An 18,853-nucleotide genomic window follows, 5' to 3' on the forward strand; every position below is an offset into this window, starting at 1 on the left:
TTTTTTAATTGCACAATGGGCCAGCAGGTGGCATGGTGGTTAAAGACACTGGATTCCCACATGGCCAACCATGATTCAAGTGCTGGACCTGGTGGCTTGCTTTCTCACTTTCTCTTTCTCTCTCTGTCTGTCTCTCTCATCAAATTTAAAAATAATAATAACATGGGACCAGCAGTTGGTATAATGGCTATGTCTCTGGGCTCCCATGTAATTGACCATGGTTCAAGTCCTGGACCCGGTGGCTTAAACGCACGTGCATGCCCAAGATCCCAAGAGGGGGGGGGGGGTGTCTCTGTCTCTCTGTCTTTCTGGCAAGCCCACGTGCCCTATAGCAAAAACCTCTCCAAAAAAATTTTTTTAAATAATAATAATAACAAATGGAGTAAAATAAATAGTTTTTTAATTGCACAGTGGACATATTTCTCTTTTAATCCTGATGGTGTGTACATCTCTGGTTATATAAGTAGCTTCACTTGTTGACCCTTTTAAATGTCTAAATGTGAGGCTATTTGAGAATATAAGACCTGAAGCTCTTGATCTCCTTAACAGCAGGTCCTGGTCTTATTTTTCATGATAGTTTTATTCATTTTGCAGAAAAAAAAATTGTTTAACTTTTGCTTAGATATGTATATATATATATTTTTGAGTGATCATTAAAAAAAAATTCTTTCCCTCTCTACTTAGAGGTTTACAGGCTAATAATTTAACCTCTCATATCAGGAGTCAAAAATGCATGTTCCTGTAGGAGATACACAATCATTTCATTTATATGTTTATTTTAATTTGCCAAAGGACATGTGCACTCACCAGAGGGAGGGAGAGAGAAGGAGAAAATGCCCACCCCAGGGAGTATGGTCTTGCCACAGTTATCTTCTCCTCCATCTCCATTCTTTCCAAGTATTGGGCACACACAAACACACACGCACACCCAGCATATTTGTCAACCCTCTGGCTCCAGGACTCAAGATCCAGCTCCTTTAACTACAGGTCATAGGCTGACCCCAAGATAGGTATATGACCATTTTTAAAGCCACAAAAAAATACTAAACACAACCCTTACAAGAAGAATTGTATAAAGAAGGTCAGTACCAATGGATTTCTGAAGATTTTCAGACCTATCACCTGTATAGGAAACATTCACGGTAATGTAGTTCAGAGCCCTAATGAGAACAATTCCCACGTACACTACTAAGCACGACCTGTAAATCTTGTGCTTCAACCAAGTGGACGGACCAGTTCACTGAAGCATTCTTGGTGTCCGTTAGCGTCAGACTGGAACTAAATCCAAGGGTAAAGAGAATGTTCTATCTCTATCTTCATTTCTGTATTTTTCCTCCACAACTTTAGAATAGCAAAGAAAGATGTCATTTCAACCCTTACGATTATGTTCTTCCCCAATGACAGCAAATATTTCGAAACCATAAAGGCAGGTGGTCCGTCACTGCCTTTACACTAGGGGTTGATGTTAGAGGGGTAAATACAAGAGAGAAAAAGCATGTGTGCAAAATCAATACACTCGGAATGCTAGCGATGTTTAACTTGGTATGATACTTGAGAGGGGAAATACTCAGGAGTAAGGAAATTGCACAGTTGTCATTTTCAACCATAACACAGCATCAGCTACATTTTGCTTCCCTTTGAGATACTCAGATGAAAGGCAGGCTCATATGAATGCAAAGTGTTATTACCTATCTTCTCTTTGAAACTGCAGTTATTTAGTAATCATTCTCATTTAAGTTGGTCTTGCTGTTCTATGCATGGTAATACTCTAGCTCAGGAGGAAAGCAATTTTTATCATAAAACCCACCTTATTTTAGAGCTAGGTGAAATTTAAAGCCACAAGAAAGTGAATTATATTTAATAAGAGTTAAGTCTTTTGAACAAAATTGCAAACATTCTGCAGAATTAAATTAGCCTGCTTTGATAAACTGTCCCTCCTAAATATCTTGGAATTGCTATCTATGGGAAAAGACGTCAGATACTCATGTTTTCTATTCCCTGAGTGACCGGAAAGCTAGAGGCGAGAGGACTCCAGAAGGCACCATCATGTCAGAGGGACAGCACAGCCTTACATAACTGGGCTTGCGGAGGACGGCTTAAAAGAACAAAACCTGAAGGCCAGAACACCAGGAAGCACACTCTGTCAGTGATGCAGATGAGAAGAAATGCAATCCTGAATGAAGACAGTGGTTGGAATGAGGAAAATGAAGAATAAGCACTGAGAAACAATTAGATGGTAGACCAACAGGACACAATGGGTAATGAGGACGAGAAGGTAAGAATTTTTTTTAATGGTTACTTTATTTAACTTTATTTTATTTTATGTTTAATTTTATTTATTTTATTTTATTTTTCCAGAGATGGACAGAGTGAGAGAGACAGCGAGAGAGGGAAAGCGAGAAAGCAAACAGCCAGGTCTAGGACTTGAATCGCAATCGGCTATGTGGGAGTCCAGCACCTTTAACCACGTCACCTGCTGACTCCAAGAGGTAAGAATTCTGACACAAAAGCTAAAGGAGTGACCTCAGTCACTACACCATGTCTAAGTCACTGTGCTCTTCCTTGGCTTCAAAGTAAGTCGTAATATTCTGGTGAGTTCTCATGATTACAAATGCTACTATAGAATCAGGCCATTTTCCACTGAAATTGATTCTTTAGGGTCTGTGGTCTCTCTTCCTCAGAAATGTATCAATAGCAAATAACTTAGGAAATCCTCACTAATCAATCTTCAGGCACTATCAACAGGTTTGGTAAAGAACACACTTTGGTAAACTTACCAATATCCACTACAGCAGTGACCAATATCCTGGAGTACTGATGTAATTTATCTTGGCTTCAGAAAAGCATATGAAGCTGTCCTAAGTAATATCTTTGAAATAAACTAGGGACACAGACTGCCTCAGTGGTTGTTAAGGTTGTGGTTTCTCTGGTGGAGAATGACCATGCTGAAATCCCTCTTCTCTATTCCTTCATGGTGCCAGCATTTGGGGCACGCACACATATGCACCTGACGGTTTTCAAGTCTCTGCAGCCAGGATTTGAAACAAGTGATCAGCCATGTGGTATCCAGTTCCCTTAAGCACTAGGTCACAGAACAGCCCAAAACACTAGTTTTTTAAAATAATTGTTTCATTTCATTTATTCTCATTATTTTTTGTTTATTTTGACAAGAAAGAGACAGAGAGAAAGAGAAAGTAGGAAAGTAAGCCTTCCGTCCGTGGTTGACCACCTGGGAGTCCAGCACTTTAACCACCATACCACCTGCTGGCCCCGGACACTTACTGCTTTAAATAAACATTTCAGTATTTGGGCATTATCATTCAGGCAGATCTGTAATGCCTGAAACTGATACAATTTTGAAGGTCCCTCTTAAAGAAAAATAATGAGGAGCCAGCAGGCGGTGCAGAGGTTAAGGCACTGAATTCAGATTTCCAGATCCAGCAGCTTGAAAATCATAGTCACATGTGAGCCCAAAATCCCAAGAGGAGAATGGAGGAGAAGGGATTGAGGCATAGCCATCCCCCTCCCCAGGGGTCGGGGGGTGGTTTCTCTCTCTCCCTCTCTCTCTCAGGCCAGCGTATATGCCCTATGGCAAAAACCTAAAAGAGAAAGAAAGAAGAAAAAGAAATGGAATGAAATTTTGAATGCAAAGTTGCCGGTTCGCTGACAGGACCTTGTCCTGAGCCAGTACAAAGGACATGAAACTTAAACTTCATTAGTTTCATAGTACATCTGCCCTGGTTAGGGTACCTGGTTCTTGAGGTGGATACCTAAGGAAGCCAGGTATTTGATTCAATGACAGTAAGTTTGTTCATATTTTTGGAACACTTCTTACTGTGAGGTAATTAATGACCAGAACTCTATTTTTTTTTTTTTGGAGAGGTTTTTGCTATAGGGCACATGAGATCACCACACAGACAGAGAGAGACAGAGACAGAAAGCAAGAAATCACCCCCCCAGGGGGGGGGAATTGTCCACGCCTCAATCCCTTCTCTTCCACTCTCCTCTTGGGATCTTGGGCATGCACGCACACGCACCCAGCATGAGTTTAAGCCACCGGCTCTGGGACTCGAACTGCAGTCGACTATGTGCGAGTCCAGCAACATAGCCATTACACTAACTGCTGGTCCTAGAACTCTTTTTGTTTCGTTTTGTTTTGTTTCCTTTGGTTTGCTATAGGGTGCATACACTTGCCAAAAAGAAAGTGAAAAATCATACCCTAGGGAGAATGACCTTCTGCAAGCTTTTCTTTTTTTTTTAAATTTCACTTTATTTATTTATTTATGTATTTATTTATTCATTCATTCATTCATTCATTCATTCATTTTATTTTGACCCGAAAGGGACAGGGTGAGAGCAAGAGAAAAAGAGAGAAGGAAAGTGAGAAAGCAAGCCACCAGGTCCAGAACTAGAACTGCTGTCGGCCATGTGGGAGTCTAGCACTTGGTTTTTTGTTTGTTTGTTTTTTGTTTTTGTTTTTTTTTTGGGAGAGGTTTTTGCTATAGGGTGCGTGCGCTCGCCAGACAGACAGAGAGAGACATAGAGACAGAAAGCAAGAAATCACCCCCCAGGGGGGATGGTCACACTGCAATCCCTTCTCCTCCATTCTCCTCTCGGGATCTTGGGCATGCACGCACACGCACCCGGCATGAGTTTTAAGCCACCGGGTCCAGGACGCGAACCACAGTCAACTACGTGGGAGTCCAGCGACATAGCCATTACGCTAACTGCTGGTTCCCTGGGAGTCTAGCACTTGTAACCACGATACCACCTGCCAGCCCCCCCCAAATCCTTTCTTCTCCATTTTCCTCTCAGGATTTTGGGCACACATGCACACACACACAAAGCATGATTTTCAAGCCTTCAGGTCTGGGACTTGAATCACAAAGTCAGCCGTGCAAAGGCCAAATATCTCAACCTCCACACCATCTCTTAGTCCCAGAACCACGTTTTTCTACTAGTACCTAAAAATGTAATGGAAGGAGGGGTTAAGAAAGTGAAAGAGTGAAATAGAGAGGAAAAAAGTTTGTAAATGTGAAAAACAGGTATTTTTTGGGGGGGAGTTACGATATTAGCGCTACTATCTATGAGAAGATTCATAAAGTTAATGGAAAATATTATAGAATTAAAATACAAGTTTATCTTAGTGCAAAATATATTTGAGATTTATGCGCAGCTGTTCATAATACCCATTTTCCCTGGAAATTTCGAAGGCCCTCTCATACCTCAAACTTTTTCCTCTTATAACCAAAGTTGTTAACTAATCCGATAGCCTACCCAACTCTAAATGTAATTCAAAATGACTCATCTGCTTCCTAAGGTAAAATAACCCCTAAAAGAGCAATGATTCCCATTATTGGAGATACCAAAAGGTAGAATGCTATAAATTAGGTGTGTCAAGTTCTGATGCACTTGTTAAAATACCAGTTTCATAGATATGGAGAAAGAGGTGTTCTCATACACTATTATGAATTGGTAAAATCATTCTGAATATGAATTGAGCCATATAAAAATTTTAAATGAGCTTAGCCTTTGACCCAGTGCTTCTAGGACTCTACAGCACAGAAAATTCAGATGAGTGCTCCAACAGACCTCTGCAGACATACCTCCTATCAAATGTCTCCATTCCATCAAATATGAATTGGTGGTTCCGTGTGATACAATCCCACTTTGTCCCCTATAAATGCAGATTAATGACTTTGGAAGATTAGTTGCCTCCAGGTAAACTAATGGTCTCATTAACACAGCTCATTTATTCAATTAAAACTCTTCTTAGAAAATACACAAATATAAAAAAAAATTAAAAATAGAAAATAATAACATGGCAGGACTAACCCACATGTCTCAAAGCTGTATTCCTCTTCAGCACTATAAAAGAACATGTGACCCTGACCCGGCCTGTGCCCTGCCAGATACTGTTTTCTCAGAATATATTCACCATCCTTTGAATCTGGGCTGTTGTTTTCATCACCCTCATTTTACAAGTGAGGAAATGGAGATGCCTAAAGGTTTTAGATCACTTGCCCAGATCAGATAATAACGGAGAGTTGGAGTTCAAATCCAGCTTGGCTTTGGTGTCTATGCTCAGTCAGCCTGCACCGAAGCTGACGCCTACAGAGGCTACAGTCGCCTCCTAATTCACCTTGTTCTGTTGCTTGGAAATTACTCTAGGCACTTGTGCATCCAGCAAAAATCCCAAGAGGAGACTGGAGGGGAAGGGATCGCAGTAAGGCCCTGCCCCTTGGGGGGAGGGGGGGTGACTTCTCACTTTCTCTCTGTCTTTGGTGAGAATTTACGCCCTATAGCAAAAACTAAACAAACAAACAAAAGCCTCAGTTATTTTCAAAAGAAACTCAGTATGTCCCAGCCAGGGGTGTGCTGGTGAAGGTGGCTGGATGCATGGTTTGAAGGATGGCCGACTGCATGGTTTGAGTCCCTGACCTGGCGGCTTAAGGAACATGCTGAGTGTGTGTACATGCATACCCAGAATCCCCAGAAGAGAATAAAGAAGAGGGGATTGTGGCATGGCCATCCCCTCTGGGGGGTGATTTCTCACTTTCCCTCTTTTTTGATGTTGCTGTCTTATGAGCACATGCACCATATGAAAATAAATAAATAAATAAATAAACGAACATTTATTTCTAATTTTTTAGAATTATTTATTTAGTTTTATTTATTGTTATTTTTTAATTTGCTATAGGGCACATGTACTCCCTACAGAGAGACAGAGAGAGTGAGAAAGAGAGAAAAAGTCAAAAGCAAACCACCAGGTCCTGGACTTGAACCAAGTTCAGCCATGTTAGAGTCCAGCACCTTAATCATCACATCCTTGTTGGCCCCACGATTATTCTTTTTTATGTTTAAGGAAAAAAAAGCACAAGCACATCTTACTTTGCCTAAGATTGCTTGTAAACGAACTCAATTCCAACAAGTCCAACAAAATGTACAGTATTTGGCATTTTGCTTAGTTCAAAACTTGGTAAAATTATTTCCAGTTACTATCAAACATTTTAAATTTAATGATATGAATCCATTTTATCTATAGGAAACAAGGTTACCTTTTTTAATTTAATTTTACAGAGTATTTTGCTATAGGATGCTTGCACTTGCCAGAAAGAGTGAAACAGAGACTGAACGGAAGGAGTCACTCCCCGGAAGGCATGGCCATGCCACAATCCATTCTTCTCCATCCTCCTCTCGGGATTTCAGGCATGTACACACCTGACATGAGTTTCAAGCCGCTGCGTCCAGGACTCTAACCACGGTTGACTACGTCGGAGTCCAGCAATGTAACCATTATGCCATCTGTTGGTGCCACTACCTCACTTTTTAAAATGATGGGTGTGGTTCTTTTAGAATTGTCCTCCTAAAATAGGTAGTGGACCTAAGAATTTGTAACTCATAATCTCCACCCAAACTCCACCTCTTTATTACAGTTTGTAGCTTGCCAGGATTAGTTACCTGGGTGCCTTAGTTTGTACTTGATTCAGAACACAGCCATGTTAGCCCCAACTACACAGAGAAAGATGATTCGGTCATGACCTGATATGCAAACCTTAGCTAGTAAGACTGAACTGGTGATTATGTAAGGACAGTGGAGAAGAATGGATAAACCAAAGCCCTGATATGACCTCCCAAAGGAAATCAATTCTACAATAAATGCCTAGCTTCCATTTTTAGAGCTATAACACTTGTCCCAATCTGCATTTTCCTTCGCAACTCCTGGGTCCCATTCATTTAGTTCCTTGGTCCATATAGCTCTGTGAGCAGATTATCATAATCATTCAGGGTAAGGATCATCTCTTATTCATCATTTTTGGACAAGCAATAAGCTATAGGGAAAACCCCAAAACAATCAAAAGAGCAAAACAGACTCTGTAACCTGACAAAGGTTTGGATCCCACAACCACCACTTAACTTGGGAAATGTATTCAAACCTCTGATCTCTGGCACCTTGACAGGAAGGAGTAACCGGAGGAAAGATTTTTCATACTATTCTTTTTTTTCTGTTTTTGGTCAAAGGTCACCTGCACTCACTAAAGAGAAAGACAGAGACAGAGAGAGAATGAAAGTGAGAAATCACGTCCCATGAGGGATGGCCATACTGCAACCCCTTCTCCTCCATTCTCCTCTTAGGACTCTGGGCACATTGGCACAGGGTCCCCTCATGATTCTCAAGTTGCCCAGTCTGGATTCCAACCATGGTGGAGTCCAACACTCCAACCACTACATCACCTGCTAGTCTCCAAACTATTATTTATTTATTTATTTGGAGAGGTTTTTGCTTTAGGGCATGTGCGCTCTCCAGAAAGAGAGAGACAGAGACAGAAAGCGAGAAATTACCCCCCAGAGGGGATGGACACCCCACAATTCCTTCTTCTCCATTCTCCTCTTGGGACCTTGGACACCCACGCACACGCGCCTGATGTGAGCTTAAGCCACCAGGTCTGGTACTCAAACCGCTGTCGACTACATGGTAGTCCAGCGACACAGCCACTAGGCCAACTGCTGGTCCCTCTCCAAACTATTCTTGAGGAAAGAATTCTGCACATGTTTGGAAATCAGTAAGTTAGGAGCTAACTTAGGGTGCTATTGGATAAATTACCAGTAAAATTTTATATCAACTTCGGTCACCTAAATGAGAAACCATAATGACTGAACTTTAAACCTGTAATTTGGTACATAACAGATACTATTGGGGTCGGCAAGGGCGCTGGATTCCTACATGGCTGCCCGCAGTTCGAATCCCAGACCTGGCGACTTGCTTTCTTCCTTTCCCTTCCTCTCTCTCTGGCTAAATTCAAAAATAATGGCAAACGGAATTAAATAAGTAATTCTTTAAACAAACAAAAAAACTATATTGGCAGGCGAAAAGGCGCGTGTTATCATGAGTATCGCTGGGACGCTGGAGTTTTAATTGAGGAACTTATTTGAGAAATGAAATGTACAAGAAAAGGGTTCAGCTCTCTACCCGCAGCTGGTGGGGCCGGAGTTCTTGTGTCCACAAGCTGCGACAGTAAATCAACTCACACCTGTTCAGAAGTCTCTAGCACTTCTGTTTACCCAAAATAATTATCCTGAAGGAGTTTTTAACATCCCCACGTCTCCGAACCACACCTTGGACCATTATACTAAAAGTTCACGGAAAAGAATGCCACTTCATGGATAGGGAAGTGCACACCGAGAGCATTGGCAAGGTGTGGGGGAGGGAGAGGAGAGGAGGGGAGAAGGAAGGAAGAGGCCTTTGGTCGGCAGGAAGTGGGAGGAGACTTTCCAAAGCCGTCGAGGGCCACGGGCCGGTTGGCAAGTGAGAAGAATCTTTCCTTTATCAGCCCTATCTACGTTGAGAGTATGGAGCATGCAAGAGGCAAGGAGGTAAACGCAGTTTAAGTGGGGTTCTTTAACTCTGTCTCCGTGGGTCTCCTCTGTTTCTTTCTCTCCCAAACACACGTGATCTTTCGAGAAGAAAAGAAGGTGCCTTAGATTTTCCTCTTTTTCTTAAAAAAAGATGTAAAGTCTTAGACGTGATTGCCGCTCACGGTGCAATCGGTCGGTGCGAAGACAATTAAGAAATGGGATTTCCTGTGTTGATTTCGAGGAGATACTTTATCGTATCAGGAAGAAGAGGCAAGAATGGGGCTGGAGGGAAATGGTAAAGCGAAAAGGAGGAGGTGTGGAGGCGTTTAGGAGAGGTAACTGGCCCCAGTTTGGGAGAGGACGAAAGCCCTTAATTCCCTTTAGGTGCAGACCTTAAACCCGAGGTCCTGGGTCTGAACTGGACTCCCTTTCCCAAGGTCCTTAGGACCGAGGGTGATGCGAAGCCGGAGACGCTGACAAGAGAGAGGGACAAACCTAAGGGAGAGGGAGGTGGGGACTTGTGCCAGAGGCGGGAACAGCGGAGGAGGGAGACTGGACACCTGAGCCCTTCAGGAGCTCTTCCCTAGAAACAGATATTTTTTGCACTTTGCAGTTTTAAGACTTTTGTGAGGTTGAAGAGTGAGTGCTTGTGTCAAGAGTCATGCAAATGTAAAATGTGAATACAAATGTAAAACTGCTATAGATATGTAAAAGGGTCATACAAATGTTAATTTACTCAGTACTCCTACCTGGAGGGTGATAGTAAAAGGGTGTAAAGTTGGGAGCAAATCGACCTAGGATTTATGTCCCTTAACCTTCTTGCCCTTCTTTGTGTAACCGCAAGCCTCAGCTTCTGTGTCTGAAAATAAAGTAATGAACCGTGTTGCTGGTGAACTGAATGAATGGAAGTAAGGAGCCTGTCAAAGCCAATGCCTGGGAGGCGGGGTGTGGTAACATGCCATGGTAATCCGGGAGTTCCCTTGCTTTGGGAAGCTGAGGCAAGAAAAGCACAGCAATGAGACCCTGTCTTTAAAAAAAGTAAAGGAGACCAGGAGATGGCATAGCAGTTACATCAGGGGTTGCCCACATGGTCGGGACAGTTCTTGTCCTGGACCTGGTGACTTGAAAGTCACACTGGGCATGTGTGCGTACCTCAGTGCCAAAAATTCTGGGAGGAGAATGGGGTTGAGAAGGAATTGTGACTTGGCCATCTCTCCTAGAGGGTAATTTCTCCCTGTCTCTGTCTTTGTCTCTCCCAGGGAGCTCTCCCGCCTTGAGGCAAAAACAAAACCAAAAAAAAAAAAAAAAAACTCTTAAAAAAAAAAAAAAAGGCAAAAAAAAAGGACAAAAAAAAAAAAAGGCAAGAAGAAAGGACCCCTGGGGCTGGCAGGTGATGTGGTTAAGGGCACTGGACTCCCACAGGGCCCTCCCGCCTGACCTACAGCAGGTCTGAGATCCTGACCTGGCTGCTTGCTTTCTCACTCTCACTCAGACCATCTCTGATCAAAACTTAAATACATACATAAATAAATAAATAAATGATAAATTTTTTTAAAGAAGGAATAAAAGACCCCAATACCTGGTATCAGTTAGAGGCTCAACAGACATTAGTTTCTTTACTTTGAACGACTTTGACCCTAGTTTCTTTTCATTCACTTGAACAGTATTTATTGAGTGCTTCAGGAAATTCTAACCTGTGGGACTCACAGTCTAGTGGAGTAGCAGCCACCGAACAGATCACACAATCACATGCGGAATTGGAATTGATAAGTGGTAGGAGGAGGCAAGGTGTGGTAGATTTAGTCTGGAAGGACTGGAAAGGGTTGTCAGCCAAATAAGCTTGAAGTAGTCTTGAACGGGGTTGTAAGATTTAAAATGTAAATACAAGGGGGTGGGGCTGGGGAATGTCACTTCTGGTCGGAGAACTACTTTGGAAAGGAAAGGAATCCTGTGACTGCAGCTAGGGCGTTGGGGAGCTGCTTGAGATGAGGCTGTGGGGGAGAGGAGGCTGGCGGCTTACGCTTTAACTTCGCACTAACAGCAGTGTAAACCACTGAGGAGATGTAAAGTTTTCATAGCATCCCTCTGGCAACAATGTAAGAAAATAACTTACACAGAAGGGGTCAAGAATAAAAGAATCGGGGGCCAGCAGGTGGTGTGTTTAAGACAGCTGGACTCTCACGCAGCTGATTGTGGTTCGAGTCTCGAACCTGGCAGCTTGCTTTCTCACTTTACTTCTCTCTCTGGTCAACATCAAAAAAAAAAATTTTTTTTTGTTAAAATAATGCTGATTGTGGTTCCAGTCTCGAACCTGGCAAGTTGCTTTCTCACTTTCCTTCTCTCTCTGGTCAACATCCAAAAAAAATTTTTTTTTTTTAGTTAAAATAATGAAAGTGAATAAAATTAAATAATTCTTTAAAAAAATAAGAGAATCAAAACAAACTTCCAGGTGAGAGTGGTGGGTATAGTGGGTGATAGAAGGGCGGCTTCTCCCAGTGCAGAGCCTGCTTTCTCTACTTGGTGTGTATATTTCCTGTCCTTTATTGTACTTTCAAACCGGCTTTCTTCCAGTTCTCCAACCTTACCTCCCCGTCTTACAAATGGAACTGGGTGTTAGATGATACCAGAGCATAACCCACACACTTGCCAGCAGGCTTCAGGGCCTGTCTCGGTGCTGGTGTGAGTTAAGTTAAGGCAGGTGGCCTGGATGGTGGTTCAGACACCAGAGAAATAACTGACTGGTTTCTTTCTCCCAAGTCAAGGGAAGAGTATGGAAATTCTAAGTGTGAACAAGGGTCTGAAACTGAAGAGCAGCAGTGGGCTTCCAGTCAACCAAGCACATCTACAGGTCTATTGGCAACCTCAGCAAAGGGGAAAAAACGAAAAAAGTCTGCAAAGGATGACCAAGGTAAAAGACTACGAATCCTCACATTTTACTTTCTCAGGTCTGCGAAGCCAGAGAAATTTTTCTGAAGCGGTAATAGTAGGGGAAAAATGTCTACCCTGTGTCCTGCAATCCTGCACTTTCTCCAAAGCTTAGTTAAAAACCATACCTCCTTGAAGACTTATTTTGGTCACCTCTGCTACAAATTAACCCTTTCTTGTCTGCAAATTCCTACAGCATATTTGGTTCTGATAATTATTTTGCTTCAATTGCTGTTTGGAGTTAAAGATCTCAATGCGCCATGATTTGGAGACAGATAGTTGTAAATTGGAAGTCTCGACTTTGAAACACCATTTCCTAATAAGTGAGGCTGGTAGGTGGTGTGGTAGTTAAGGGATTCCCACATGATTGAGCCCAGTTCGAGTCCCAGTCCTGGCAGCTTGCTTTCTTGCTTTCCCTTTCTCTGTTTCTCTCTGGTCAAAATAATAATAATAACAACAAATAGCATTAAATAAATAATTTTTAAAATGAGGACTATCTACTTTGATAAATTTGGTGTGGGGTAGATAGTGGGTCAGAAATAGAATAATTATATAAAACCACCTACACTATGCCTGATGAGTAATATGTATTCTGTAAGTGCTAGTGATGGTAATTGTTCACGGCTCTACAATCTGGTCTATCCTGGAGATGTTCTGGAAGTCTACTTTTTTTCTTTTTTTTTAAGAATTATTGGGGTGGGGGGTGGCAGGTGGCAAAGGGCACTGGACTCCCACATGACTGACCATGGTTCAAGTCCTGAACCTGGTGGCTTGCTTTCTCACTCTACCTTCTCCCTACTGTGTCCCTCTCTGGTCAAATTTAAATAAGTAAAGTTAAATAAAATCTTTTTTTTAAAAAAAAGAATTGTTTATTGGCTTGGTGGAAAAGTCATGACATATTTTTTTTCTGCTTTTCTATGTAAAATTGCATCTTGACTTTTTTTTTCTTTGTTTGCATCATGATTTTCTGACAACCTAATATTTAATTTTATGGTTCTTAATCTTTTTAATTTGCTGTAGGGCATATGTGCTCACCAGAGAAAGAAAAAGAGATAAAGCAAGTCGCCAGGTCCAGGGCTCAAACTAGGGCCAGCCATGTGGGAGTCCAGTGCCTTAACCGCCATGTCACCATTAAAGACTTCTAGACCCCTGTTCTAGAAGTCTTTAATGAATAGGAATTGTGAATGTGAGGTGCAGTAGGATTAGAACCACTGCAGAGCCAAGGAGAATGGGTGCTGCCCTGACAGGTGGGCTGGCAGAGTGGTGGGTGTTCATGGTTGTGTGTGTAGCATTGTCAGGTACTTATTTTTATTCTGTGGCTAGATAAGGCACTGCTGAATATTTATGATCTCAAGTGTGAGGTGTCTGTTATTCCCTGGGATAAAAGTACAGTCTCTAGTGCAACCACCTTCTTTCTGTGGATTCTCACATTGGAGCAGGTGAATAGAGAGGAGTTTTAGGAAGTTTAGGAGTTTTAGGAGTTTTAAAGCTGGGATTTAGAATGATCTAGTCCTAGGTATGAGGTTCTGTTCCTTGGAAAAGGTGTGATTTGCAGCAAATCATTTGATGGGTGATTGAACTTCCAGAACTAAAAGTTATGTACTCTTTTTTTTTTTTTTGGAGAGGTTTTACCTATAGGGCGCGTGCGCTCGCCAGACAGACAGAGAGAGACATAGAGACAGAAAGCGAGAAATCACCCCCCAGGGGGGATGGTCATGCCGCAATCTCTTCTCCTCCATTCTCCTTTCGGGATCTTGGGCACGCACGCACACGTGCCCGGCGTGAGTTCTAAGCCACCGGGTCCAGGACGCGAACCACAGTCGACTACGTGGGAGTCCAGCGACATAGCCATTACGCTAACTGCTGGTTCCCAAAGTTATGTACTCTTGAAATTCTGTAATTATTCTATTCTGTTTGCAGCTTCCTGTCCAAAGGAGAAGGCACAAAGCAATGACAGCCTACAGCCTCAGAATAAGATACCAATTCCCCCATTGCCCTCTAAACTGCCACCAGTCAACCGGCTTCACCGAGACATCCTGCGGGCTTGGTGCCAGCAATTAAAGATCAGCTCCAAAGGCCAGGTCAGGGCCCAGGGTGGGAGACACTGCTGAGAAGAAGGGTAGGCCCTTGCTGTCATTATTAACTTATTTTTCTCTTGTCTTAGAAATTAGATGCATATAGGAGACTGTGTGCCTATGCTTATCCAAATCAGAAGGTGAGCGACTTTTTTTTTTTTTTTTGATAAGAAAAATAGGAAGAGTGGAAGGTTTGGTTCTTATGTATATGATTATGTATTTTAGCATCAGAAAGTGAGAAGAACTATCTAGCCCTTTTCCCCCCTGCCATCCCTCATTCTGTAAAAGAGTAATATTACCCTATCCTTACTTTTCACCAGCTCTGCAAAGAATAATAAAAAGGAGGCTGTACTCTTTTTTTCGGAGAGGTTTTTGCTATAGGGTGCGTGCGTTCGCCAGACAGACAGAGAGAGACAAAGAGACAGAAAGCGAGACATCACCCCCCCAGGGGGGATGGGCGCGCACACACACACACGCCTGGCGTGAGTTTTAAGCCACCGGGTCCGGGACGCGAACAGCGGTCGACTATGTGGGAGTCCAGCGACATAGCCATTACGCTAACTGCTGGTCCCAGGAGGCTGTACTTTTTAAGAATTTTTCATTGACAACTAAAAAGTGTGTAAATTTATCAGGCACCGTGTATTGTTTGTGGTATGTGTAAACATTGTAGAATGGCAAATTCGATGTGCATTACCTCATACTTATTTATTGTGGCGAGAACAGTTAAAAATCTGCCCTGGGCCATTTTCAGTAATACAGGGCAGTGTCATTAGCTGAAGTCATCATGTTATACAGTAGAGCTCTTGAACTTCTCTCTCCTTTTTCACTCAATTTTGTACCCTTTGACTCACATCTCCCCAACCCCTGAGGCCACACTTTATTTTTTAAGGTTTTTGCCGTAAGAGTGCATGTGTGTCCTCGTGGGAGAGGAGAGTGAAAGTGGTACTCGGTCCTGAACTGCAGTCGACAGTGTGGGAATCCAGGCATCTTAAACCATCAAACCGTGTACTGGCCCCACGGCCACACTTCTGATGGGATTTCTTTTCTTCTGTGAGCGAGCACTCCCAACAGCATCCTGATGCCATGATCTCCCCCAGCCTCAGCCAGGCCCGTGTCACATGCACATACCAGTCCTGAGGGAGGCCAGGCAGAACCTACAGCCTTCCTATGTGGAATTCTCCCAAAGAGCGCCCCATTCATCTTTAATTACTTATTTTCTTAAAATGTTAATTACTAACTTTATTATATAACCCTATTTATAGGATATTCCTACCACAGCAAAGGAGGCCAGGATTGAGTCATCATTACAAAAAAAATTAAAGATGGGCAGAGGGAAAGCATCTGCAGGAAGTCCTCAGGAAGAGATGTCTTCTGAAAGGACTAATCTTCCAGAGGTGGCTCCTCCACCTGCAGAGGCTTTTTCTAACCCCGAAGAGTCTGCAGCTCTCCTCGAGGGAGTTAATACAATTGAGGTGACAACCTCTGCCCCAGAGGCTGTGCTGGCCTCCTGGGCCAGAATTGCATCTGTGGCTGGGAAGATGGAGTCAGCAGAAACAGAGGCCGTGGAATCCCCACAAGAGGCCTATGGTAAGTCCAGTAGGAAGAGCTTGTTTTAGTCTAGTAAAGAAATTAAATTAATTGATAGTAACTTCTCATCAATTTTAGGATACCTCAAAATTAGACCAAGGGCTGCTGATTCCTGGACCGCTGCCCACTGATCTGACTCGGGCCTGGCAGGGCTCGAAGAGTGCATTTCTAGCCATTTCCCAGGCAGTAGTGAGGATGCTGGTCCAGGGAGCAAGCTACGAGAGCCAGTGCTCCAAATCACCGAAGGAAACAGAAGGGGATGGCAATCTGTTCGACTTCATTTATTTTTCCTTCCTTAGGAAATTTAAAGGCATGGTTTAAAATCAGCTACCTGGGCTCGAGCCCTGAGTCTTTTGGCATCATTAAGTGAGTGACATTAAGTAGTCATTTAAGATAGTACAGTTTGCTCATGGTAAAATGGGTTAGTCATAATAACCTATGTAAGAATTAGAGGGAAGCCTAAACTGCTTAGCACAATACAATGCCTGCTAAGGGTTGAGACCCCTGAACATAGTTCATGAAGGTCTTCCTAGACCATTCTGGGTTAGTTTTTCTGCCATCTACCCACTTTTACTACTTCCAATTGCATTTTGGGGGGTTTCTTTTTAAGTTCTAACTGCGATTGTTTTGTATACCTTTGATAAGGGGAGCTGGCTGGAGTAGAGAGGTTGGTTAAATGAGAATTCCAGAGTTCATATGTGAGAGCCAGCTCTGAAAGGTCATAGCCTTCAAGGGCATCAGGTCATGACAGTCTCAAACAGGAGCTTGAGGTCCCCGCATGATCATACTTCTCTCTCCTCCCCCAGGTGTCAGGTGGTGTGTGGTCCATGGGAGAAGTCTCCCTGCAAACAAAGGTGGTTGGGTTCACCTGCAGTTTCATGCTGGACAAGCCTGGGTTCCTGAGAAGCAAAAAGGGAGAGTGTGTGCCCTCTTCCTACTTCCGGCCTGCAGTTTCCCACCCCCACACCTGGAGGACAATATGTTGTGCCCGAAATGTGTGCAAAGGTAATTAATTACCAGGTGCTTTTCTATAAACTAAAGGGAGAGGGGAGGAAACACATTAATCTTAATTAGCTGTGTATTTCAAGCACAAATTATCACTAAAGAGTTTCAATAAAGTTATTAGGCAGGTACATTAATCCCTAGGAAAAAGCATTTATATGTCAGGGTTTATACTTCTACCTACGGGCACAGATTTCTGCAACAGCAGACCTTGTGTGATCACTATATTGAAGGCAGATGCACCATGCAATAATAATTGCTAGCCAAAGAACCCCTTCTTTTGATTAGCCTTTACTCTAGTGGGGATGACTGGCATATTAACAGCTAGGATACTGTGTGATGATCAGTATTGAAGAAGAGGAGTTTCTTCTGGTTTCCTTTTTTTTTTTTTTTTCCCCTCTTAACTTGCTAAAAGAACATGTGTGCCTGCCCATGAGAAACAGAGAGACAGGGAAAGTGAGAAGTCATCCTCCAAGTGGAGTGGCCACATCACACTCCCGTCCTTTGAGATTTTGGGAATGCACACACCACATGCCCAGCATGATTCCAAGCTGTCAGGTCCTGGGCCCAACCAGCAATTCTGGCCATTTAGATCCAGCCACTTTACTCTTCATGATACCTGCTGGCCCCCAAAGAGGAGGTCTCTTAAGTTGAGGGAAGAATTGGCTAGGTGGAAGGGAAAGATAAGGTTAATTTTCAACGTGGGAAACAGCACCAAGGCCGTAAAAGCTTCAAACAAAGTAAAAGGGGCCGACAGGCGGTGGTGTGGTTAAAGCACTGGGCTCCCACACAGTTGACTATGGTTCGAGTCAGGACCTGGCAGCTTGCTTTATCACTTTCCTTCTTTCTCTGGTCAAAATTAAAAATAAATAATTTTTCTTTTGAGAGGTTTTCGCTTTTTTAGGGCACATGCGCTTGCCAGAAAGACAGAGAGATAGAAAGTGAGAAATCACCCCCCAGAAGGGATGGCTACGCCACAATCTCTTCTCTTCATTCTCCTCTAAGGATCTTGGGCGCACATGCACCCAGTGTGAGTTTAAGCCACCGGGTCCGGGACTTGAACTGCAGTCAACTACATGGGAGTTCAGCGACATAGCCATTATGCTAACTGCTGGTCCAAATAATTTTTTTTTTTTTTAACGAAAAAGACAAAGTAAAAGTTGCAAGTACAGGTTGAGTATCCCTTATCATAAATACTTCAAACCAGAAGTGTTTCTAATTTTTGAATGTTTTGGGATTTTGAACTATTTGCATATACAAATTGAGGTGTCTTAGAGCTGGGATCCAAGTCTAACACTCAATTTATTTATTTTAGGGTTTTTGTTTATTTGTTTATTTTGCCATAGAGCATGTGTACTTGCCAGAGAGACAAGACAGCGAGAGGGAAAGTGAGAAATCATCACCCAGGGAGTACGGCCACAGCATAATCCCTTCTCTTCCATTCTCTAAGTTTTGGACACATGCACACACATCTGGTGTGATTGTCAAACTCCCAGGTTCAGGACTCGAACTGCAGTCAGCCATGTGAATGTTCAGTGCCTTAATGACCATGCTGCCTACTAACCCATTATTTATGTTTTACATACACTTATACATGGGGCCAGCAGGTGATGTGGTGGTTAAGGTGCTGGGCTCCTACATGGCTGACCATGGTTCAAGTTCCAGACCCGGCGGCCTACCTTCTCACTCAAGGCTCCCTCTTTCTCTCTCTCTAGTGAGCATAACAAATTTTAAAAGAGAATAATAAATACCCCATATGCATAGCCTGAAGATAGTTTTATATAATACAGTATTTTTTTATTTACGCCTTTTAACTGACTTATCACACAAGGTCAGGTGAAACTTCTTTTGGCATCGGGTTGGTACTCCAAAAGCTTTAGATTTTGGAACTTTTTGGATCTGGGATA

At 42.8% G+C, this 18,853-nt stretch overlaps 1 protein-coding gene across 1 annotated transcript in view; it reads left to right on the top strand.

The window, feature by feature from the left end:
* Positions 1-2,254: 2,254 nt before the first annotated feature.
* Positions 2,255-18,853, top strand: part of LOC102487581 (developmental pluripotency-associated protein 4-like) — a 24,250-nt gene continuing 7,651 nt past the window's right edge. The window contains exons 1-7 of the mRNA XM_027774455.1: positions 2,255-2,275; positions 6,089-6,226; positions 12,115-12,265; positions 14,203-14,363; positions 14,447-14,497; positions 15,620-15,944; positions 16,751-16,949. Of these exons, the coding sequence (XP_027630256.1) occupies positions 2,255-2,275; positions 6,089-6,226; positions 12,115-12,265; positions 14,203-14,363; positions 14,447-14,497; positions 15,620-15,944; positions 16,751-16,949 (1,046 nt within the window). The remainder of the gene's footprint in view (positions 2,276-6,088; positions 6,227-12,114; positions 12,266-14,202; positions 14,364-14,446; positions 14,498-15,619; positions 15,945-16,750; positions 16,950-18,853) is intronic.

Source organism: Tupaia chinensis, unplaced genomic scaffold, assembly GCF_000334495.1.
Source record: "Tupaia chinensis unplaced genomic scaffold, TupChi_1.0 Scaffold000437_1, whole genome shotgun sequence".
NCBI classification, from domain to species: Eukaryota; Metazoa; Chordata; class Mammalia; order Scandentia; family Tupaiidae; genus Tupaia; species Tupaia belangeri.